Source organism: Aotus nancymaae, unplaced genomic scaffold (genome assembly GCF_030222135.1).
Source record: "Aotus nancymaae isolate 86718 unplaced genomic scaffold, 86718_ANA_hifiasm-v0.15.2.pri h1tg000006l, whole genome shotgun sequence".
NCBI lineage: Eukaryota > Metazoa > Chordata > Mammalia > Primates > Aotidae > Aotus > Aotus nancymaae.
The window spans coordinates 91,620,267-91,646,134 of record NW_026988417.1 but is presented as its reverse complement, the minus strand read 5'-3'; the positions used below and the strand labels follow the sequence as shown (position 1 = coordinate 91,646,134).

Genomic DNA, 25,868 nt, shown 5'->3' with positions numbered 1-25,868 from the left:
TACCCTCCAGCACGCGAGTGTCTGCCGCTCTTAGAACCGCTCACCCTACCCATCGACCACGTGACCAGTCCTTTTTTTAAAAAAACTTCTTTGCCTTAAAAAAAAAAAAAAAGGGTGGGGGAGAGACTCCACTTCCCAGAAGCCTCTCGTTACCCACGCAGCCGCAGTCTTGCGCAGGCGCCGCCAGGGCCAAACGGACACGGCCGTCACGTGGCCAGTAGCTGGCCAATCCGGTTTGAATCTCATTTTTTTCCTCTCTCACCCCCCCTTCTGGAGCGGTTGTGCGATCAGATCGATCTAAGATGGCGACTGTCGAACCGGTGAGTATTGCCTTTAGCCCCCACCCCCACGAGTCCCCGCGCTCCGTCTCTCTTCCGACTGGGGGAGTCCACGGGACTGCGTTCCCGGCGCGCACTCTACCCCTTGCCGCCCCCTCCCCCTCATGTTGGAACTGAACTCCCTCGGACAAGTGGGGACGTCCCGGAGGCTGGCCGAGGCGGCGTGTAGCGCACACTTTCTGGTGGGGGCCCGAGAGCTGGGGGGGCGGTGTGGGGGAGGGGTGGCGTGGCGCCTCCCTTGGAGCCGTGAGGTATCTACAGGGTGGAGGGTAGCCGGGGCTCTGTGCTAGGTGTGTGGGGATGGTGTCTTCGTGATCGGAGGGCGCGGGGCCGGCTCCCAGCGAGCACTGGGATCCGCAGGCAGGGTGGGCGGCGAGCCGGCCTGGAGTGGGTTGGAGGAGGGAGCTCCGGGGCAGCCTTTCCCTTCCTCCAGAGCTCCAGCCCCGGGGCTCCGGTGTGGGGCGCGCGCACGTCTTCCTTAGGCGGGTGGACTGGGGAGCCGGTGGGCGAGTGTTGCCGGAGGTTGGGTTAGGCGGGATTGGTGCCGTTGCACGCGCGCAGGAGCTGCGACCTCGCCTCGGGGAGGTGAGAGGGGCGAACGCCTGTTAATCCAGCGTGCTCCATGGAGAGTTGGAGGGGTTTGCGCCAGGGGAGGCGAGAAAGGTTTAGGGTGGGGAGGAAGACTCCTGTCTCACGGTCAAGCTCTCCAAGTAGAATTAGGGATGGTGGTGGTGAGAAGGGGTATCACATTGTCCTCGCCCCTCCATGCTTGGGACTGGGCTGTCATGGAGGAGGGAAGGGGGTGGAGCGAGGCCTACTGATCGCTTTAGCCGGTCGGCTAGCCGGCCGGACCTGCTGCATTTCACACGCGCCGGTCTTCCATTCATTCATCCTTTCCGCGCAGTGCGCACGCCTCAGAGAATGCGAACGGATCTAGATCCCTCTGTTCTTCTAGTGTTTATCGCCTGGAAGATTTCTGAGACACAGTTTATTGGAAATAGAAACTTTTAAATTTACTTTTCCATTAGATTTTTTTTTTCTCTTTATCCATGCTATTGGCTTTCCTTTGAATTTGGGCACCATTTTAAACTTAACCGAAGGAAGTTGGTCCCAGGGTAGAAGGTTTGTAGTTACTCTTAAAGCAGAGAATATTTTTTTCTTATTTTGGTTTGCCAGTACTGGCTCACTGAAACTTCTGGGCCCCTGTTGCCTTTTTAGAAATGACACAGCTAAGTGACAGTGTCTCGGGTGCATAATAGAGTTTATTAGCAATCAGAAAACCTTTCACTCTCTGGAACCAGCTAGAACTTGGTTGCCAGATACTTTTGTGTGTCTTTTAATGGTAGCCTGTGGTTTTGCTAATGGTTTACCAGTTTGCTTTGACTTTTAAAGAATGTATAAAACGATTTCAAAAACTTTTATAGACTACACAGAGGCTTATTTTTTCATTGTGTTAGTGTAAACTCTGCTTACCTTGTCAGAATTCAAGGCAGCTTTTCTGCTTGCTTACTTTTTTTTTTATTGGCACCAGTTTTCATTTATGTTCCTGGGAATTAGATTGACTGAAAAACTCTTTAAGTTGTTGATACAGTTAACTGACTTTAGGACATTAATGCTACATAACACTAATGAAGGGTAAGTATGTAAAACATAAATGTTAAACCCTTTTGACAGGTTCTGATGTCCACTTTTGACTAGATCTCTTCCTACCCCACTATACTGGTGTCAGTACAAAGCATTACATCTGGTAACGGGGCAAGGCTACAAGTCTGTAAACTACAAAACAGTAATAAATTCTGTTAAGTTTCTGTCACATTGAGGTCCCTTGAATTTTGCAGAGTTTATGCAGTTTTGTTTCAGCAGCGCAGAACAGAACTACAAAGTGATGAAGGACTATTTTGAGCTAGTAAGTATTAAAAGCTCCTGATATATCCAAGGTCTTGTACCAAGTGTTCTTTAGGATACAAAGTGATATAAGATGTGACTCTATACCTTGTTGAATGTAAATTCTTAAGGAGCTTAATTCCTAGGGATGTAGTCAGTGATACAGTATTTGTTCTGGTGCAGACTGGGAGATTTGGATGGTCGTTTAAATTTTGGATGGAACCTAAAAACAAAGTGTGTGAAGGTGGAAACTAAAGTATTTTGAGAATGTGTATAAAATAGTATCAAAATGTTTATTTTTAGTGGGAAATGAAAATTTTTAGTACTTTTAATGTACCCTTGTCCACAGGCTAGTTACGTAGAATTATTTTTGGCAGTTCTAAATAGTTGGATTTTGTGTGTGTGGTGGGGGGGATCTTTCTCTGTTACTGGGGTTGGAGTGCAGTGGTGTGATCCTGGGTCAAGAGATGCTCCCATCTCAGCCTCTTGTGTAGCAAGGAATACAGGCGCTGGCTGCCATGCCCAGGCCACCACGCCCGGATATTTTAAAATTTTTTGTGGAGATGGAATCTCGTGATGTTTACCCAGACTGATCTCAAACTCCTCAACTAAAGTGATTCTCCCACCTTGGCCTCTCAAAGTGTTGGGATTACAGGTGTGAGCCACCAAGGCTGGCCTGGATTTATTTTTGAAGCAACTGGTAAGAATTGAATTGTACTTGAGGTACCCCCGCTGAAGCCTGCAAAAGTCATGTTTTGTGTTACTTCAGCTAGCATGTGAGCTTCCATAATGCTTTTCTGCTGTGCGTAATCATAAACACTTAAAAAGAGCCATGGGTTTTTCCTGCCTATCCCATTATATATAATTATCTGGATGATTTTTTTCCATGGACATGACATAAAGTATTTTCACCTTGATATTGTTGTGTGTTCTTCTCTTTGTATGAGTTCAGTTACAGAAGATGTGGCCCACAGATATTAAATTTGTTGAGAAGCTTGAAAGGGAAAAACATTTTACCTCTTAATAGATAATTTGTGAAAAATTTAAACATTAGGACAAACAATACTTTGCTGTTATTCTATTGGCATTTGAATTGTGGCTAGGTCAAAATTAGGTTTAATACTAGTGTGTGAAAATGGCAAGGCAGTTTCCTTAGGCCATCTTACCTCTAGGGGGTCTTGTTTCTTTGTAGCTTTATCTTTATTCTACATACTTCACTATTAGAATTAAATTTTTTTTTTGCAGTTCTTTTTGAGGTAAGAGATTAATTTTGGTTTCTTTAGCTTAACTGAAGATACATAATTTTTAGCTCTTGAATTTTTTAAAAGTATATTAATTTCATAAGTAAATCAACTTGAACAATCAGCTGATCTAATGCTTCCTTTTTTATACTTTGGAAACATGCTTTGTACTACGCAGTTTATTAATAAGAGTAAATAAGGCCTAATTACATATTGACAAATATATGTTGTGCTATTTAATTCATATTAATGAACTATTGAATGCCAAGCAGACTGCAAATTAATGTTTTTTTTCTTAATGAAAGAACCCACTATATCAGAGTTCCTCGATAATCCACATAAATTTGGTTCTGATGTTCCTATTCCAAATTTCTTCAATTAAAAGAAAAAATATACCAGCCTGGTGTGGGGGTTCATACCTGTAATCTCAGCATTTTGGGAGGCCCATGCAGGTGAATCAGTTGAGGTCAGATGTTCGAGACCAGCCTGGCCAATATGGTGAAACCCCGTCTCTACTAAAAATACAAAAATTAGCTAGATGTGGCGGCAGGTGCCTGTAATCCCAGCTACTGGGGAGGCCAAGGCAGGAGAATTGCTTGTACCTGGAGGTGGAGGTTGCAGTGAGCTGAGATCGCGTCACTGTACTCCAGCCTGGGCGACAGAGTAAAACTCCATCAAATATATATATATATATATATATATATATACACACACACACACACACCAAATTTCACACTTCATTTTATAATCTGAGTTAATGTGCATGATTATTAGACTTAGAGAAATTCAATGTAGACACTCAGTTTACACACAAAAGTTGCAGAAGGGATAATATGCAAAATGAATTATGTACGCTTACTCTCATTTGAACAGAAAACTGTAGGAAAAAAACATTTAAGTAAAATATTGTTTAATTTACATAAAGTTAGGAATATGATAGAAGTACCAGTATCCCTGGACATAACAAGGAACCTGTGAAATGTTCTAGCAATGGTAATTTCTACTTTTCCTCCTCTGCTACCATTGGAAATTTCCTTAATCTATTAGTACCAGTGAATTGCACCATTTTAGTCAGAGTCTTTTGTGAGAAGTGGAAATGAGCATGGGTTATAGTCTTATTTTAAAATCTGAGTTATCTTGAAGACTGAAATTTCTTAGTCCAGCTGGAAGCTGGAATAAAATATCTTACAGTGATTTCAATTTTTAAATGCCATATTCAAAGATAACAGTTTGTAAACTATAAGGAACTAGATAAAGTTAACATTCTATGAATGTTTTATACTCAGATATATCCATGCATTTACATATCATTTTCCCTCTTTTCTAGGAATTTCACATCGCTGCTTTTTAATTATCAGTCCTTAACCATTAGCAAGAAATGCAAAGCCTGTGACTCAATCCTCAGATGCTCTCCTATCCCTACCATAAAAATCACTAGTGTTCCTTCATAAGTCCTTAATCGTGGCTGCAGGAAAAGAAAGGGGCTGGACTTGGTGGCTCATACATGCAATCCGAGGCTTTGGGAAATGAAGGAGGATCATTTGAGCCCAGGAGTTTGAGACCAGCCTGGGCAACATGGCGAGACTCTGTCTCTCCAAAAAAAATTAGCTGGATGTGGCGGTGTGCACCTGTGTCCCAGCCACTGCGGTGGCTGAGATGGAAGGATCCTTGAGCCTGGGAGGTCAAAGCTGCAGTGAGCTGTGATCACATCACTACACTCCAGCCTGGGTGACAGAAAGAGACCCTATCTAACCAAAAAAAGAAAAAAGGATTTTTATTTATTTATTTATTTATTTTTGACACAGAGTCTTGCTCTGTCGCCAGGTGCTAGGCTGGATTGCAGTGGCGCAATCTTGGCTCGCTGCAATCTCCGCCACCTGGGTTCAAGCAGTTCTCCTGCCTCAGCCTCCCCAGTAGCTGGGACTATGGGCGCGCGCCACCAAGCCCAGCTAATTTTTGTATTTTTTAGTAGAGATGGTGTTTCACCATGTTGTCCAGGATGGTCTGGATCTCTTGACCTCGTGATCCGCCCACCTCAGCCTCCCAAAGTGCTGGGATTACAGGTGTGAGCCAGCGTGCCTGGCCAGATTTTTATTTATTTTTGAGATGGAGTCTCACTCTTTCACCCAGGCTGGAGTGCAGTGGCACTGTCTTGGCTCACTGCAGTCTCCACCCCCTGGATTCAAACTATTCTGCCTCAGCCTCCCGAGTAGCTGGGACTACAGGTGCATGCTACCACACCCAGCTAATTTTTATATTTTTAGTAGATAAGGGGTTTCACCATGTTGGCTAGGATGGTCTCAATCTCATTATCTGCCCATCTTTAGCTTCCCAAAGTGCTGGGATTACTGGCGTGAGCCACTGCGCCCACCTTTTTGCTAGTTTTTTCAATGTGTATGTAAATAGGCAGTACTTTACACTGTTCAAAACTCAAGTTTTATGCAAAAGAGTACACAGTCTCCTCAAACTGATCTGTATTCAGGCAGATGGCCTAGGGGCAACCAGCATTGTCGTTTGTTTAACTTAGAGATTTGTGCATATACAAGAAAATATATATATATATTTATAAAAAGAAAATGGTAACTCACTATGTGCAGTTTTCTGGCACATTGTGTTTTTCACTTAATGTGTCTTGTAGAGCATTACATATCTGCATATAAAGCTTTCACTTGTTTTTTTGATGGTATATGTTACACTATATGGTTTTAACATTATTTCTATGTTAATCAATATTTAGGTCATTTCCAACCATTTGCTGTTTGAAATAGTACTGGGATTGGGTTAAGTACCAGTTTTCCTGGATTTAACAAGAAACTTTTGAATAAACTTTTCTCTGTATCATTCCATATATGAGATAATATATTGTAAAATAGATGTTTTGACAACAAATTGAAAAATTTTAAACTCTGTTGGTCAAATAAAACACTTTTAATGTTCCTTTTCCGTGCTAAAAGTTTTTTTTAATCTTAAATTTTTTTCTTAAATTTTTTTTTTTTTTAAATTTTGAGACAGAGTCTCACTGTTGCCCAGACTGGAGTGCAGTGGTGTGATCTTTACTCACTGCAACCTCTGACTCCTGGGTTCACGTGATCCTCCTGCCTCAACCCCCCGAGTAGCTACGACTACGGGTGTGTGCCTCAGCCTCCTGAGTAGCTGGGACTACAGGTGCATGCTACCACGCCCAGCTAATTTTTGTATTTTTAGTAAAGATGGAGTTTCACCACGTTGGTCAGGGTGGTCTCAAACTCCTGGGCGCAAGTAGTCCTCCCGCCTTGGGCTTCCAGAGTGCTGTCATTACAGGTGTGAGCCATCACACCTGGCCAGGTTTTAGAGTAGTAAACTGGAGAGCATGTACCATGACCTAGGAGATCATAGCAGCATTTCAGCTTTTTTAGTATTCCATGATTGCATTCTCGTATGTTTGGCCCCTTCTCCATCTTCTTTTCTGATTTTTGAATTAATCGTTTCCTTGCTTTTTGTTTTTTCTACAATATTCTCCTGTATATATATCTTTCAGCTATGTTTAATTTTGAAAAAGCTAAAAAGCTAGACGGTGTCTGAGGGGAAAGACGGTATTGCCACTGTTGGATGAAGGCTTATAAAAATTGTTTCTCGTTGATAGTTTGGCTTCAGCTTCCTGTAATTTCTACTAGAGCCTTGAGGAAATCAGTGGGCATGATCATGAACATGTCCTGGGAAACATAGGTCTTATAGTTGTGAGGCTGCTTTGTGGACCAGGCAAAGAATCTTCAGTAAGAGACTGGTCTTTGGGAATATACTGCTTTGTATCTTGTTTTAAGATTAGATTAAAGCTGAACACTTTTGATATGAAATTATCTGATATGGTTAGCAGGGTATAAAGGAGAGAAGAGGAACTTAATGAACACGTGGTCAAGCAGAGTTAAGTAGAGATAAAAGTTTGGGCTGGACACTTGAGCATTTGGGTTTTGTGTATGTGTGTGTTTAGGTAGAATAAGGCTGGACACAGTGACTCAGGCCTATAAAACCCAGCACTTTGGGAGGCCGAGGCGGGCGGATCACGAGGTCAGGAGTTTGAGAGCAGCCTGGCCAACATGGTGAAACCCCGTCTCTGCTGAAAATACAAAAATTAGTCGGGGTGTGGTGGCGGGTGCCTGTAATCCCAGCTATTTGGGAGGCTGAGGCAGGAGAAGCTTGAACCTGGGAGGCAGAGGTTGCAGTGAGCCAGGATCGGGTCATTGCACTCCAGCCTGGGCAACAAGAGCAAGACTTTGTCTCAAAAAAAAAAAAAGAAGAAAAGAAAAGGTAGAATAGTAGGCATTTTGATCATAACAGCCTTTAAATCACATTGTTCCAATCACATTCACCTGAATCTCATTGCTCTAGTATGGACTGTTGCCCTGTATATGGTAAATATTTGTCTTCCCTGGATCTCCTTTTACCATGTTCCTGATTCTTTCATTGACTTTTGTGTTCCACCCCTCTATTTGCTGTGCCCTTTATCTTCCTCTTATTTGGTTTCTTGTCTCACTTTGGTGGGCGACATCTTCAGCAGTTTTTTGGGGAAAAAGTACATAGTAAAAAAATTTTTGAGACCTTGAATATTAAGCATCATACCTGTACTTTGGCTGAACATAGAATTCTTCAGGATTCTGAAGTCATGTTCCATGGTGGACTTCTGTTGTAGCTGTTGATGAGTCTGAAATTATTCTTTTTTTTTTTTTTTTAACTAAATAGCATACTCTTATTTTTATTTTTAATTTTTTTTATCTTTTTTTTTAAAGATGGGGCTTCACCATGATGGCCAGGCTGGTCTTGAACTCCTGACCTCAGGTGATCCACCCATCTTGGCCTCCCAAAGTGCTAGGATTACAGGCGTGAGCCACCGCGCCCGGCCCTGAGTCTGAAATTATTCTGATAGCTTTTTAAAAATTGTTTTAGTGTGACCTGTTCCTCTCTTACTCTCCCTCCCTAGAAATTTGTAGACTGTTTTTCTTTTTCCTGTTTCACAATGATATACCTTAGTATAAGTCTGTTTTCATCCATTATACTGGCTACTCATTGGGCTTTTTTAATATGGCAACTCATGTCCATCATTTCTCACAGGTTTATTAGTGATTCTCCTCTCTTTTTTAATTCTCTTTGAAACAGTTACTCAGATATTAGATCTCTTGGACCAGTTCTCTGGGAAATTTCATTCATTTTTCAACCTTCACTTTAAATTTCCATTTATTTTGAATTTCCAGGTATTTATTTTCTCCATTCTATCCTTTTTTCTTGTCCTCTGAATATTCACTTTTATGGCTTCCTGTAATTGTTATATACATGCAAAATCTTAACTTATTCCTTTGAGGAAATATATAGATGTGTGTTTGTTTGTTTGTTTTGGAGACAGAGCCTCACTCTGTCTCAGGCTGGAGTGCAGTGGCATCATCTTGGCTCACTGCAACCTCCACCTCCTGGGTTCAAGCGATTCTCCCACCTCAGCCTCCTGAGTAGCTGGGATTACAGGTGCCCAACACTATACCCAGCTTATTTTTGTGTTTTTAGTACAGATGGGGTTTCGCCACGTTGGCCAGGCTGGTTTTGAACTCCTGACCTCATGTGATCTGCTCACCTCAGCCTCCCAAAGTGCTGGGATTACAGGCATGAGCAGAAGCAAAGTTTTGAAAAGGAAGAGCAAAGGTGAATGGGGAGCTTACCCTACCATGAAGAAAAACATTAAAGGTAACAGCTGGGCACAGTGGCTCACGTCTGTAATCCCAGCACTTTGTGAGGCTGAGGCGGATAGATCACCTGAAGTCAGGAATTTGATACCAGCCTGGCCAACATGGTGAAACCCCATCTCTACTAAAAATACAAAAAATTAGATGAGTGTGGTGGCGGGTGCCTGTAATCTCAGCTACTTGTGAGGCTGAGGCAGGAGAATTGTTTGAACCCAGGAGGCAGAGGTTGCAGTGAGCCAAGATAGTGCCATTGCACTCCAGCCTGGGAGACAGAGCAAGACTCTGTCTCAAAAAAAAAAAAAAAAAAAAAAAAAAGTAATTTGCAAAAATATGATATTGGCACAGAAGAGGATGTGCAGATTATTGGAATACACTGAACAGTCCTGGAGTAGTTTCAGATGTATATTTGGGCTTTAATATAACTGTGTTATATTAATTTGGAACATTTAGATCAGTGTGAAAACTGTAATCTCAACAACTAGGTGTTCTCTGGTGATATTTGGGTTCACTTGTTTGTGAACTTTTTTTCAAATATGTATTTATAGTAAAAAAAAATACCAGCTAATGTGGCATCACCCATGGAAGTGTGGCTGTGGATTTTGCAGGTCTTCTTCCTTATCTGTAATAAAGGATCAACACTATGACTTTGGTACACCTCCCTTAACCTAGAAAGTTGAGGCAGAAAAGTAGCACATGGAGATTTAGCAAAATACAAATCTTTCAACATTAAAACATTGCTCACATGGAAAATTTTTTTCACGTAAAAGAACCTGAGACATCGTATATCAATTATGATTCAAAAGATAGTACTTCTTAATGTGCTTTTCAATTAATATAAAATGGCATCTAATCAATAATAAAAAATCACTATTAGCTGGGTGACTAAAGGAAAGAGTTGTGATGATGTGTACAAATTGTGCAGTCTCCAAAAATACTATCAAAATTAACAGCTGTTTGCTCTATTTAAATAATCTAATTATTTAATCAAAATTAATAAGTTGCACTAAACTCATGACTGAATAGAGTTCATTAAGTTTGTAGGGCTATAGCTAAAGATTTATATTTCTGAATACTCAGCAAGCTATACTTAAACATATTTTATTAATTAAAAAAAAACCCAAGAGTCCACACTTGCATTTCTGATCTTCAAATAAACAATTTTAAAACTTAGATGCACTCTTTTTGAGACAGATTCTCACTCTGTCACACAGGTTGGGATGCAGTGGCACGATCTTAGCTCACTGCAACCTCTGCCTCTCGGGTTCAAGTGATTCTCCTGCCTCAGCCTCCCGAGTGGCTGGAACTGCAGTGCCTGGCTAATTTTTTTGTAGTTTTAGTAGATGAGGTTTCACCACGTTGGCCAGGTTGGTCTTGAACTCCTGACCTCAAGTGATCCGCCCACATCAGCTTCCTAAAGTGAGTGAGCCACCCCACCTGCCTCTTTTATATACCAAGGTTTTAAAATCACCTTTCAAAAGAAAACATTTTGAATATATTTCTTAAAAAAAAATGTACAAAACCAGGTATAGTCAGTTTCATATGTCCCCAAAACTAGAGTATGTAACCTTCTATTTACCTAGTTTAAGTTAATGAACTATCAAGCTTCCAAACGTAAAAATATCTACTGAGTTTCAAGTTAAAGCTAAATGAGAAAATAGAAAAATAATAAAATTAAAATAAAAAGATCTACATTATTTAACCCAGTAATTAGACTTCCAAGAAACAATATATCAACAGATATAACCAAAAGGTAACAGATAAACCACGGCATTTATGATGCAAGCACTAAACATGTTTGTAAAAATTACTTTAAAACTAATAGAAATGTGAGCCAGGCACAGTGGCTCATGCCTGTAATCCCAGCACTTTGGGAGGCAGAGATGAGCAAATCACTTGAGGTCAGGAGTTCAATATCAGCCTGGCTAATACGGGGAAACCCTGTCTCTACTAAAAATACAAAGTTAGCCGGGTGTGGTGGTGGGTGCCCATAATTCCAGATACTTGAGAGGCTGAGGCAGAAGAATCACTTAAACCCGGGAGGCAGAGGTTGCAGTGAGCCAAGATGACGCCATTGCACTCCAGTTTAGGCAACAAGAGTGAAACTCAGCCTCAAAAAAAAAGCCCACTAATATAATATAAATCTTTAGCTATAGCCCTACAAATTTAATGAACTCTATTCAGTCATGAGTTTAGTGCAACTTATTAATTTTGATTAAATAATTAGATTATTTAAATAGAGCAAACAGCTGTTAATTTTGATAGTATTTTTGGAGACTGCACAATTTGTACACATCATCACAACTCTTTCCTTTAGTCACCCAGCTAATAGTGATTTTTTATTATTGATTAGATGCCATTTTATATTAATTGAAAAGCACATTAAGAAGTACTATCTTTTGAATCATAATTGATATACGATGTCTCAGGTTCTTTTACGTGAAAAAAATTTTCCATGTGAGCAATGTTTTAATGTTGAAAGATTTGTATTTTGCTAAATCTCCATGTGCTACTTTTCTGCCTCAACTTTCTAGGTTAAGGGAGGTGTACCAAAGTCATAGTGTTGATCCTTTATTACAGATAAGGAAGAAGACCTGCAAAATCCACAGCCACACTTCCATGGGTGATGCCACATTAGCTGGTATTTTTTTTTACTATAAATATATATTTGAAAACTAAAAACCAAAACAGTTTAGTTATCTGAGGCAATTTTTCAGTATTTTCACCAAATTTTTTATTCCTTACAAGACAGGTGGTGAGACTATATTTGTTCTTGTGTACTAGTTAATTAATTACACTACTTTACGTATGGGAGGGTGCTGTGAGGAAATACATGGTTTATTGGAAAGAACTGAGGACTGGCAGCCGCCTCCTTCATGGTTACTCTGGCTCTCTGTCCCTCCCTTCTCATGGTGCTTGTGGGACCATGGCTGATCCTGGCCTGAGACAAATGAAGACTCCTGTGGTGAAGCAATTGATCAAAGAAAAAGTGATGTGGCTGGGCACGGTGGCTCACACCTCTAATCCTAGCACTTCGGGAGGCTGAGGTGGGCAGATCATGAGCTCAGGAGTTCAAGACCAGCCTGGTCAGCATGGTGAAACCCTGTCTCTACTAAAAATGCAAAAATTAGCTTGGCATGGTGGGGTGCGCCTGTAGTCCCAGCTACTCTGGAGGCTCAGGCAGGAGAATCACTTTAACTCAGGAGACGGAGGTTGCAGTAAGCCAAGATGACGCCACTGCACTCTAGCCTGGCAGCAGAGCGAGACTCTTGTCTAAAAGAAAAGAAAAAGAAAAACTGGTGTATGAAAAAGAAGGAAAACAAGAAGAAAAGAAAAAATGAGAGCTGAAGATGATGAAAATGATGCCATTAAAAAGCAGGCAGAAATCCTGCAAGAATCCCAGGTGATAAGCTTGACTGCCGGCACAGGTTGGAAGCTACATATACCATTCTTTGGCAGATGTTAGAAAGTGAAAAAGACTTGGAAGAAGCTGAGGAATATAAAGAATACTTAGTACTGGATTCAGTGAAGTTAGAAGCTTGAAACTTTTCTGTACAGGATGTTTTTTGCGTTAAATCCTGGGATCCAGTTTACATTTAATTATTTTTGACCACTGCTGTGTGTTCAGGTGGGAGAATGTGATTCTTTTTATGTGGTTGTATACATTTCTTTGCCTGATTTAATATGTAAAATAAATGGCAAAACTGAGAACTGAGTGGATACTAGAAGGAACAGAAAAGTATGAAGTTTGTTTACATATTTGTATTAAATAATGTTCTCATTAAAGTTATTTGTACACATAAAAGAGGTTTTTACTTACACTTAACCTGTGTGTGTGTGAGATATTTGACCAATAGGTATTTAGTGTCCTGTTTGCATAATAATATAAACTCAATATATAGTTGCTTTTTTTTTCTGGTAGTGGAATTTTTTGTGTGTCTGGGAGGAAAGGTGAGGTGTACCATTCATGCCTTTTTTACTAGTTTATTGGCAGTGACATGGCATTGGCAGGATGAGCAAAAGTATTGAGCCTGAAGCTGTAGAGCAGAGCACAATATATATTACAGGGTTATGTTGCCTAGAAAGAATCTTTGTAACCATATAATTTATTCAGTCCTGGCCACCTTTGAGAGTGAATGAGAGTTCTAGTAACAATTATACTGATACAACAAACAGGTAGAATTAGGACATGTGGTATTTGTAGCTGTAAACCCTGGTAGTCCTGGATTTAAATGACATGTTTATTTTTCTAGGGCTTGGTTTTATCTGAAGAGTGGAGACAATAATAGTTGTTTCACAGGGATTGTGAAGATTGACTATATTGAGATGATTTATGATATATTGAGATAATAGGTATGAAAATATGTAGCACATGCCCTGGTAGTCATTGCTTGGTAAATGCTACCTATCAAGTAAAAACTCATAATTTGGATGAGGTGTGAGCTTGTCAAAATCAAAGCACCCCCCTTTTCTGTTCTTACTATGCCTATCCTGCCCATTGTTACATACCTTTATTTAATATAGTGCCTTCAATTTACTGGAATGTTGTGTTAGTACCTTGTAGAAATAATTGCAGCTGTCTTTGCCATATGTGGCATTTACATTTCTAATATGGACACAGATGGTCTTTCCAGTTCATCTACAGAAAGTGAAGCAAGGAAGGGGGAATGTAAGGAAGTGCTACTAGATATGGGTTACTAATCATATTGTTATTCATTATTTGGTGCTGTAGGCTTGACTGTACACATTTATTTTCTGTCATCAGGAAGGGGGAGAGTGTTGGTATCAGAATTATTTGGGTGTGGTAACAGTCATCTGGGTAGTTATTTCTAAGTTAATCACCAGTTCTTTCTCTTTCCATATCTCCACTTACTGTGTGTATGATTGGGGGTGGGGTGAAGGTGGGGAAGGTCTGGTGTAAGGATTTGAGGGTGGATAGGAGAAGTAAATGAGCCAGGACAGTAATTTAGAGAACATACTCTAGGCAGTTTAGGTTACTACTCACGCTTTAGTATATTACTGGGATATGAATGTTAGTGATTTATCTTCTATTGTTCTTAAAATTTTCTTTTCATCTTAAAATTTAAAGGACTAGCCAAACCCCCTCCAGAGTTTGAAGCTTGGTTCAGTATGCCACATTTACTCAGCTCTTAGTAAACTTTTTTTTTTATATAAATTTTTTTTTTTTTTTTTTTTTTTCGTAAAGACGGGGTTTCACCATATTGGTCAGGCTGGTCTTGAACTCCCGACCTCAGGTGATCCGCCTGCCTTGGCCTCCAAAGTGCTTGGATTACAGGCGTGAGCCACCACGCCCGGCCAGTAAACTTTTAAATTAAAATCATCTCAAGTACTGATTGCTAATGGTAGCTGACAGTTATTGATCACTTAAGTGCCAAACTGTTGGATTGTTGATGAAAACCCACACAGCACTTTTTACAAGTGAAGAAACTGCTCCTTATAGGGGTTTTAAGGACTTACCCTAAGGATCACTTAAACAATCCCTATTCTCTGAAAATTTTCTCCTATCATACTTAAGACTTAAAGGACTCATCAAACAGGGATTAGAGGTGGATCCAGGCTGTGTTGTTGAGCTTTTACCCATTTTGTAGTATTGCCTCCTAGTGCATCAGAGATTGGTAAACCTGGGATTGCTTTTTCTATTATCAGAGAAAAACTGTAGTAGTGAAGTCCCAGCCTGGTATATACAGACTGTCGGTTGCAGCATTATTTGGAAGCACAAAAGATGTTATGTGAATAAATGTGCTGATGTAGAATTTTTTTCTTCCTCTAGCCCCTTTTTTGTGCCTTATTTTGATACTTGATTTCAATGTCCTTTATGCTATTGCTTGGTAATAAATAGTTCAGCTCAATGGTACATTCTAGCCATTCATTAATTCACTGAGGCCAAGAGTATGGGGAATGAGGCCAAAGATATGATGCCTTCAGTACAGAAAAGGGGAAATACGGTATCTGGGAGTACCTTTAAACGTAAGAAAAGTAGGTTTCCTCACTTGAATGTTACTTTAAAATGACTTTATATTGTTCTGGGAGGAATATCTATATCTACATATATCAGAAAGAATTTAGGGAAGGAAGTGATAAATATAATTTTAAAAAATTTCTTTCTAAAATCATATAACACAACTCAGCATAGTGTCTGGCCATACAGTTTGCTGTGAATGAATGAATGGAAAGCCAGGTAACCATACACTTAAAATTTTTAGCTACTTAAAAAAAAATAAATTCTTATTTTGCATTTCCCATGTACCAGACTGTTTAAATGCTTTTATTTTTTAATTCATTTAATCCCTAGTGATCCTAGGAGATAAATGTTACAGTGCCCATTTTAAGATGAGGAAATTGAGGCCACGGAAGTTACTTGCTCTGAATTTTACAACTGTGAATGGCAGAGCTGGGATTCCAACATGGGTAACATGGTTCTAGAGGGTGTGATTTGAATTACTGCATCTTATATTCTGGTGACAAACTGGTTTGTGTTTGTTTTTCAATTTTAATTTAATTCTTTAGAGACAGTGTCTTACTGTGTTGCCCAGGCTGGAGTGCAGTGGCGCTATCATAGCTCACTGCAGCCTTTGAACTTCTGGGCTCAAGTGATTTTCCTGGGCTCAAGAGATCCTCCTGCTTTGACCTCCCGAGGTGTTGGGATTACAGGGATGAGCCACCGTGCCTGGCCTTTTAAAAAAATTTCTAATATAATACTTTTGTAAAATGATAAACATGAAGACATGCATACAAAATGTAAGCCTGAATTTGGTTAGTTTCAGAAGATTGCTACAAATTTTCTAAGTGTTTACTTTGCATTTCTATACTTAACCTCACTGTCAACCATGACCAGTTTGTGGACCAGCAGTAGTAGTCTGTGGATAGTCTGTGGACTATACTTTGAGTTACTGGTTCAAACCATTATTAGTGCCCAGGGGGACTAATGATCATTAAATACTTCAAATAAGGTGTCGGGTGATTTGTCTTAACCTGGAAAAAATTTTTTGGAAATTCCTGTGAGTAAATAGATGGTTTTTATGTGTATTTGGGTTGAGAGTTGCTGAGAAATCTTGAATGTTCAAAACCGTGGAAAAGCACATCACGGTTTTGGAATTTAAGCTATGTAGATTTGAACATGGTGAGGAGAATCTAAAATTTAGTCAGATTTATTGAAAACACCACAGAATGATGCTAGACCTGGGAAATACTTGCCTCTATAATATTAGGATTGTCCCATAAGATTAATATTATACCTGTGCTAATTTTGCAGAATGTATTAAAAAGCTACCTGACATTCTTGGCAGCTAATTGTTAGAGTTTTCTCGCCCTTGCTTGTCTTTTTTCTTCCCTTTCAACTTTCTTTTGTTGCTGTGACAGTTTATTCAGCCCTGGGTTTGCTAAATTTTAATACTGAACATTTTTATTTGAAGCTGATAAACTCAGCAAATCTCAAACCAGGTTTAATACTTTGCTCTTAAATTGGTGATCTTTTGTTCTCTTGCCATTTGGATTTAATCTCTTTGACCTTCTAGTTAATGGCTTTCATTGCCCCCAAGATGAAAGGTACACTTTTAGCCTGACCTCTGAGGCCTTTAACAATCTCACTCCAACCTACCATTCTAGCTCTTCCCTTTCATAAACTTTCTCTTTCAGCCACACTGGTTACTATCTGGATGAACACAGCACCATCCATGGCCTCACTCTTACACCCTGTTATACTCGCCTAAAGTATGTTACACAATGCTTTTTCAAGGGAAGATTGTCTTATTTTAGTTTAAAAATGTGTTTGATTACTTTGAGTTAGCCATAATCTGCTAAATTAGCCTTTACTTTTTTATCCAGGTAGTTTATAAACCTAGAAATATTGGTCATTTAATTTTTTTTCCTTTTTTTAAATTCCCCAATAGAACCTGAGGTTGGTCATTTAGGATGTAATTTCCAATGAAGTTTTCTCATTGAGAGAACACCAGCCTGAGAGAGCAGAGAGGGGAATATGGTAGGATTTTGGAGTATTTTTATTTTATCTTATTTTATTTTTGAGATGTAAGTCTTGCTGTTGTCCCCCAGGCTGGAGTGCAATGGCTTGATCTTGGCTCACTGCAACCTTTGCCTCCCAGGTTCAAGCGATTCTCCTGCCTCAGCCTCCCGAGTAGCTGGGATTATAGTTGCCTTCCACCATGCCTGGCTAATGTTTTTATTTTTAGTAGAGATGGGGTTTCAGCAGGTTCGCCAGTCTAGTCTTGATCTCCTAACCTCAAGTCACCCACCCACCTCGGCCTCCCAAAGTACTGGGATTACAGGCATGAGCAAGAGTACTGGACCTCCAAAAGTACTGGGATTACAGGTGTGAGCCACCTTGCCCAGCCGAGTTTTGTTATTAAACTGAATGTAAACTTAAAACTTTTTAAGTGTCTATAGGAAGCAACCTTAAAAATAAGATTATACATCTTAAAATAGAACTTGTTTATTGAAATATTTTTTAGTTCCCAAATAGATGATATGAAAAGATGACTGTGGCCATTAAAAATTTTTATGGTTTTATAGATCATTTGTTTCATAATCTATCTATATAATTAAAAGTGAAGATTAGAGATTTTAAATTAATATATGTTTTGATTTGTACATATACACATTTAAAAATGTGTAGCTTTTTAAAGTTGTTGGAAAAGTACAAAATAATGTGTTCTTAATATGAAGACTATAGTATCAATTACTTAAAGTGGGACTTTTAATTCAAAATAACACTTTTAAAATTCTAGGAACTGAATATGTTTTTCCTAAGTGATTATCTACTTTTAGTTTCTGTATGTCCAAAGATTTGATACCATATTAGTATTCCATCATTTTCCCAAGAATGAAAAGAATGGAATAATAGAAAAGAAGAGAAAGAACTAAATTAGTTTTAAAATGATGTTTTGGACTCCATGAAACTTGTAATTAATCATATTGTAATTTACTATTTATGTGCTGCTGAGGTAAAAGGTTTAAATAAGTGTTGCAAAAGTATGGTTTATAGTGAGGATTTTGAGCCTTATGAGTAAATTTAAGAGAATTTACCTATCTACTCTGAGGTCTGTTGGTTAATAAATATTTGACTACGTATCTTGTTATGTTAACATAGATCTCTTTTGTTTACTGCTTCAGTAAATCTGATATCCATACACTTGTTGCATTGCCCCTTTTTTTTTGTATCAGTTTTTGTCCTAATGCCTTTCTATGGCTGTCTTGTTCTGGTGACAGCAATTTATTGTAGTGTGAAGAGCTACATGGAAGAATGTGGTGAACACCTATTTTAAATTACTATTCTCCTTTTCTTCCTGATATTTTTAGATGACAATGTTAATTATGCCTAGCCTAAAAGAAGATTTAAGTTCAAACCAATGTCCATCATCTTAGAGTCCATTGAAAATGTTAAGTTGCCGAACTTTTAGGTTACCATAGGGTAAACAGTATGCCATGAAGGCAAGACTGGCATATCATTGGCTTGATCACTTTACAAAGCTTATTTTGTCATTATAATATAGTTTTGTTTTGTTTGTTTGTTTTTGAGACAGCATCTTGCTGTGTTGCCAGGGCTGGTATCAAACTTCTGGGCTCAAGCAATCCTCCTTATTTCAGTCTCCTGAGTAGCTGGGATTATAGGCATGCACCACAGTGCCCAGTGATGTAGTTATTATACTCTTGAAACTTTAGTTTTAATCCTCTATCCATCCTGATATCCCCTTCAATACCATATACAGTATTTTAATGACATGATATGTTAAGAAAGATAGCAAATTTTCCTACTTTGTTGCATAATCTGTGACAGTCTTCCCGCTATTGAAAAAGTACAAGTGGAAGGATAACCATAAATACTATTATATTTTCCAGTTTGAGAAACCCTTTGCTCTTAATGAAGAGATACAAGAATAGAGAATGGTTCTTTAGAGGTTGGTCTATGGTCTGTTTTACGAAGAAATCTGCTCTAATTACTTCTTCTTAAAAAATATTATCAGCATGTCAGTTCAGGTTTAATTAGAATATTGCTGTCATAGGTGTGTGTTAAGAAATTTAAAATAATGTTTTATATTTTCTACTAGGAAACCACCCCTACTCCTAATCCCCCGGCTACAGAAGAGGAAAAACCAGAATCTAATCAGGAGGTCGCTAATCCAGAACACTATATTAAACATCCTCTGCAGAACAGGTAAGCTTTCTGAGACCTGGGTTTTCTGAGTTAGGCCACAGGTAAATGGTGAACAGGGCAAGTTTGAAGGGAAAGTTAGATTATGAGGCTAGTTTTAGATATGCTAAGGTTGAGGATTCTGTTTTTCACTTGGATGATCCATGACTAGCAGACAGTTTTATGTGTGAGTCTTGAGCTCAAAATGAACTAGGTGAGAGATTAGTTCGAAATTCTTCAGTATATTGGTCGTAATAGAAGCCACATTATTAAATAAGTTCCTTTAAGGAGAAGTGAACTTGACTCAGGACAAAGACCTGGGATACTAGCATCATATAGGGGGCTTTTATTGAAGAAGAATGCCTATGAAGGATGGACATGCAAACTAAGACAGTGGTGGTCGCTGGATATGGTGGTTCACACCTGTAATCCCAGCACTTTGGGAGGCCAAGGCAGGCGGATCACCTGAGGGTCGGGAGTTTGAGACGAGCTTGGCTAACATGGTGAAATATCTTCTCTACTAAAAATACAAAAATTAGCTGGGCATGTTGCCGGGTGCTTGTAATCCCAGCTACTTGGGAGGCTGAGATGAGATAATTGCTTGAACCCAGGAGGTGGAGGTTGCAGTGAGTTGAGATCATGCCACTGCACTCCAGCCTGGGCAATAAGAGTGAAACTCTGTCTCAAAAAAAAAAAAAGAAAGAAAAAAAGACAGTGGTGGGCATGGAAACCAAGAAGGTGGTTTGTTAGTGCTAAGGATAGGGTGGTTAACAGCACCTTAAAAAGGCCAAATAAAGCAAGGTGTCAAAATATCCATTGGATTGAACACTTTAAAAAAAAGTCCCTACTGACTTAGGAAAAAGTTTTTTTAATAGAGTATAAGTTCCATAGAATAGTTCCATAAAACATGGAAAAAGAGATTAGTTTGAGGAGTGAGTAGGAGATATACAGATGTATAGAATAAGAAAAGTTAACTTGAATTTAGACTGAGAATGAGAAATGAGAGCCAGGGAATGTGGAGTTTGAAGGCTGATTGGTTTGTAACTGAGAAAGAGACAAGGAGAAAAAAAAAGGGAAAGATTAAAATTAGTTAAGTTTCATAGTTAACAGTGTAGTAGGAAATTGAGTATTAGTTCATTATATGACTTTTCCCAACTCTTCCCACTCCTTCCCAGTAGGTTTGTTTTTACTTATTTTCTGGGTTATATAATGAGAATTAACTTGAGTTCACTGAATACTGATGGAGGGAAGAAAATGGCAACTTGGAAACATTGTAACAGTCTAGAGGAAAGTAAATAGGAATTAACTTCTGAGGTTTTTAAAGTATTTCACGTCCTTTCCTTTGCCTTTGTTTCTTTTTATTTACTTTTTGTTAGGGCAGACCATTCACTCTGTACTTAAAAGAGTCCACAGGTCTATTTATTATATAGTTTCTTTTATTTAAAAAATTTTATGATCTTAATTTTTAAAAAATGTTTTCTTTATTCATCATGGAAGACCTACTGAAATAAATAGTTCAAATATACTGTTTGTGGTTTTCTCATAGGAGACCCTTTGGTTCAGCATATCCTCCAGTGAGGAACAAATCAGTTTTTTAGACAGTGGAGATTGTCAGCTAGTGGGGACATCAGAAGTCAGTCTATAAAGGATAAAATCCTCAGGAAAGCAATGTACCACATGTGTTAGGTTGAAGAATTCATTAGTGGCAGTTTTACATAGTTTAATCTAATAGTAGCACCAAAACTCTTACTTTTTTTCCCATCTTTTCAGTGATATAAAACAAACTTTTATATCTTCTAGCTGTCTGTGAGCCCAGTTCTTGGTGTCACTTTTATTGGAGAAGTAAACAAGGCATATATCCCTCACAGCTTGAATGAAATTTAGGAAGGGATTCCTAAGTGTCCTCATCAGTTTAAAAAAAAAAAAAGTTTAAATCCTAAAATGAAGTCTCTGGGGACTTCATTTTCTCTACAAATTCTACTTTTTATGTAAAATAGCAAATATCCTTTGGAAAAATACCATGTTTTATGGCTCAAATTTTGGCAGTTTTCTCATTATTTACTCTTGCATTTTACTTTTCTCCACTCTCCAGAGTAGTCAATGTTAAATTTGGTTTATGTTCTTCCAGAAGTATTAAATGAACATGTATATACTTTTTAATATAAATGTCCATACAATTGACTTTTTTGTTTGTATGTGCAGATTTTACCTCATTGTTTTAAACCATTGTCTTGTATTATATTAATATACAGCCATGTATTTTATTAGGCTTACATTAATGACTGTATAGATTTTGCTGTTTACACACAGTGTTATAATTTACATCCTTATATACTTGTGCACTTGTGTGAATTTCAGATCTCCTAGAACAAAGGTTACCTTTTAACAACTTTTGCCTAGAAACTGCCACATTATTCTGTTTTATTGGCTTAGACTTCATAGTTTGAGAGTTCCTGGTTTCTACATCCTTGCCAACTGCTGTATCAGTCTTTTAAGTTGTTGCCAATCAGATCAGTCCCAGTCTAATTTGGGAAAACAATGTCAGTATTTTCAATTTGCATTTTAAAATTGAAATTTTAAAATATTTTCATATTATATTGATGATTTGTGGCTTTTATCTAAAGACAGATTGTTCAGTTCTTCTATTTTTTTCTTTTGGATTATCTTTTTTCCCCCTACTTTCAAGCTAAGAAGTTATGGATAAACTTTTCAAGTTTATTTCCAAGCATTTTATATTAGAGTCCTAGCTCACCCAAGGAAGGGAAGCTGGAGGAATATTAAGTCAGAAACAAGTTGTCCAAATCATTTTTCTTCTAACATTGTCTGTGGAATTATGTGGTGTTTTTGTTTTGTTTTGTTTTGTTTTGTTTTGTTTTGTTTTGTTTTGTTTTGTTTTTAAGAGATCTTTAATTTTCATGTAGGCAAATTTGCTTTTCCTCGGTAGCTTCTGGGTTTCATATCAGTTTTAGGAAAACTTCACCACACAATTAAACTTTTTTTGTTTAACCTTTTTGTTTTCAAACTTTTTAGTAGTTGCATAGTAGTCACTTGCATGGATGTATATTTTATTTAAATCAGCAGTTCTCAAGTATTTGGTCTCACAATCTCTTTACACTCTTAAAAATTATTGAGGTCTCCACAGAGTTTAATGTGAGTTTTTAACTATTGCTGTTTACTATATTTTTATGTAAATAATGCTAAGATGTTATTTTTCACATTTAAAATATTGGCCAGGTGTGGTGGCTCACGCCTGTAATCCCAGCACTTTGGGAGGCTGAGGAGGGAGGATCACGAGGTCAAGAGATCAAGACCATCCTGGCCAACATGGTGAAACCCCATCTACTAAAGTCTCAAAAAATATATATAATTTCACCTGAAAAACTTGAGAAATGTAAAATTAATATTTGTTTGGAAAAATTCATCACGTTAACATAAATGACATTTTATGATGAAAATAATTATTTGAAATAAAAAATATATAATGGGAAGAATAGCATTTTTGCTATTATTTTTGCACTGTTTAAGTTCCTGACTTAATAGAAGTCAACTGGATTTTCATAGCTGTTTTTGCATTCAGTCTGTGAAGTTAAGATGTTTCATTGGAAGTATAAGAAGTTGGAAAAGGGAGGATAGTTTTTAAAAATAATTGTTGAGCTGGGTGTGGTGGCTCACATCTGTAATCCCAGCACTTTGGGAGGCCAAGGCAGGCAGATCACCTAAGGTCCGGAGTTTGAGACCAGCCTGGCCAACATAGTGAAACCCTGTCTCTCTCTACTAAAAATACAGAAGTTAACTGGGTGTGGTAGCACGCACCTGTAATCCCAGCTGCTTGAGAGGCTGAGGCAGGAGAATTGCTTTAACCTGAGAGGTGTAGGTTGCAGTGAGCCAAGACCGTGCTATTGCACTCCAGCCTGGGCAACAGTATGAGACTCCATCTCAAAAAAAAAAAAAATTGTTGATACTACTATGATGTTTCTTCCCTGCAACGCTCCCCGCCCCCGGTTTTTTTTTTTTTTTTTTTTTTTTGAGCTGGAGTTTTGCTCTTGTCGCCCAGGCTGGAGTACAATGGCATGATCTCAGCTCACTGCAACCTCCGCCTCCTGAGTTCAAGTGATTCTCCAGCCTCAGCCTCCCAAGTGGCTACGATTACAGGCGTGAGCCACCACGCCCAGCTGATTTTTAGTAGACATGGGATTTCACCATGTTGGCCAGGCTAGTCTCAAACTGACCTCAGGTGATCCACCCACTGCAGCCTCCCAAAGTGCTGGGATTACAGGCATGAGCCGCCAGCTCCCTTTTTTCCCCCTAGGATACGTGCTCCAAGAGATACTAGGTTTCTTAGAGGTTGGTTGCAATGTGGAATCTGAAATCCAAGAATTTTTTTCTACTTTGTCACATTAAAAATCCATTGGTCTGTCTCACATCTGGAATGGATCTCTCTTACCTATGTAAGATTTTTTAACATCATACATTTCTTATTTGGAAAATATTGGTTCAGTAAGTTATGCAGATCTTCCAGATGTTGACACATTTTTTTATATAGCATCAAGCAATAATAATTCCTTAATATTACCTCTAAACTTATTATGCATCTTTGATTTTTAGGAAGTTATCAAGCTTGCAGTGGCAGATGAAATCTTTCAAAATCTGATTTTTCTACTGAACCCTCAAAGTTTAAGCAACAGTCTTAAATTCAGACAATTGCTTAGATACTATGTTTTGTTGCACTGTACTGGAAGTGTGTTTTGTGCAGATTATAAGAAAAATATGGAAATAGATTGAAATTTAATGAAATGGGTCATGTTTATTGCTTCATCAAAGGCATTTTTTTTTTTTTTTGAGATGGAGTTTCACTCTATTGCCCAGGCTGGAGGCACGATCTTGGCTCACTGCAACCTCTGCCTCTCGGGTTCAAGTGATTCTCATGTGTCAGCCTCCCAAGTAGCTGGGATTACAGGCACCTTCTACCAGACTCAGCTAATTTTTGTATTTTTAGTAGAGATAGGGTGTCACCATGTTGGCCAGTCTGGTGTCGAACTCTTGACCACAGGTGATCTGCCCATCAGCCTCCCAAAGTGCTAGGATTACAGTTGTGAGCCACCTCACCCAGCCCAAAGGCATACTTATATGAAACTCACATTATTAGTACTGTGAGAGTTGGTAGTAATAAAGGATACAGTGACTACTCACAGTTTGGTGTCAGTGTCTTGATTCTTGCTAAGGCACCAGGAGATTTAACTACTATTGCTTTTGTACCATTAGTACAAATGTAAACACTGAAGAGCAAAGTGACATCTTGGCATATGAAAAAGTATGTTAGGGCCTCCTGCAGGTCTGCAAACCACATTTTGAGAACAGCTGATTTAGATAATTGCTTGTTGATAAGCACTTAGTAAGTTTTCAAAATTTCCAAAACTAAAAACATGATTTGTTTGTTTTTGGAGACAGGGTCTCACTCTGTCACCCAGGCTGGAGTGTGCAGTCTCAGCTCACTGCAGCTTTGACCTCTCATGCTCAAGCCATCTTTCCACCCCATCTGGAGTCACAGGCATGCACCACCACCATTTTAGCATTTTTTTGTAGAGTTGGAGTTTTGCTATTTCCCAGGCTAACCTTGAACTGCTAGACTAAAGCAGTCCATCTACCTCAACCTCCCAAAGTGCTGGTGCTGGGATTACAGGCATGAGCCACCATGCCTGGCTTTTTTTTTTTCTTTTTTTTAAGAGACATGGTCCTACTCTGTCACCCAGACTGGGGTATAGTTGTATGATCATAAGTCACTATAACCTCAAACTTGGCTCAAATGATCTCTTTGCCTCAGCCTTCTAAGTAGCTAGGTCTACAGGTATGCACCACAATGCCTGGCTATGGTTTTTTTTTTTTTTTTTTTTTTTTAAGAGATACAGGGTCTTGCTCTGTTGCTTATGCTGTTTGTAAACTCCTGACCTCAAGCAGTCCTCTCGCCTTTCCTTTCCCTGCCCCTGTCCCAGTCCTGTTTCTTGACAGGGTCTTGCTCTTATCACTCATGTTGGAATGCAGTGGCATGATCATAGCTCACTGCAACCTCAAACTCTTGGGCTCAAGCAATCCTCCCACCTTGGCTTCCTGGGTACTGGGACTACAGACATGCCACCATACATGGTTAAGATTTTTTGTTTTTTGTTTTGAAATGGTGTCTTGCTCTGTTGCCAGGCTACGGTGCAGTGGGGCGATCTCGGCTCACTGGAACCTCTGCCTCCCAGGTTCAAGTGATTCTCCTCCCTCAGCCTCTCGAGTGGCTGGGACTACAGGCATGTGCCACCACACATGCCCAGCTAATTTTTGTATTTTTAGTAGAGATAGAGCTTCACCATGTGAGCCAGAATGGTGTCAATCTCAGGTGATCCACCCGCCTTGGCCTCCCAAAGTGCTGGGATTACAGGTGTGAGCCACCATGCCTGGCCCATTCCTCACTAATTTTTTAAATGTCTAGTAGGGACAAGGTCTCACTATGTTGCTCAGGCTGGTCTTGAGCTCCTGGGCTCAAGTGATCCTCCTA

The 25,868-nt window shown here is 39.0% G+C and overlaps 1 protein-coding gene across 2 annotated transcripts in view; it reads left to right on the top strand.

Annotated features, from left to right (window-relative positions):
• Nucleotides 1-248: 248 nt before the first annotated feature.
• The window catches only part of EIF4E (eukaryotic translation initiation factor 4E), a 43,423-nt gene continuing 17,803 nt past the window's right edge, over nt 249-25,868 (top strand). Inside the window, exons 1-2 of one of the 2 annotated variants that reach the window (XM_012474819.2) lie at nt 249-320; nt 19,248-19,354. In XM_012474819.2, coding sequence (XP_012330242.1) covers nt 303-320; nt 19,248-19,354 — 125 coding nt within the window. In that variant the 5' untranslated portion in view covers nt 249-302. Of the gene's footprint in view, nt 321-2,166; nt 2,245-19,247; nt 19,355-25,868 lie in introns of those variants that run through there. The other variant, XM_064369469.1, reaches the window with a different exon arrangement.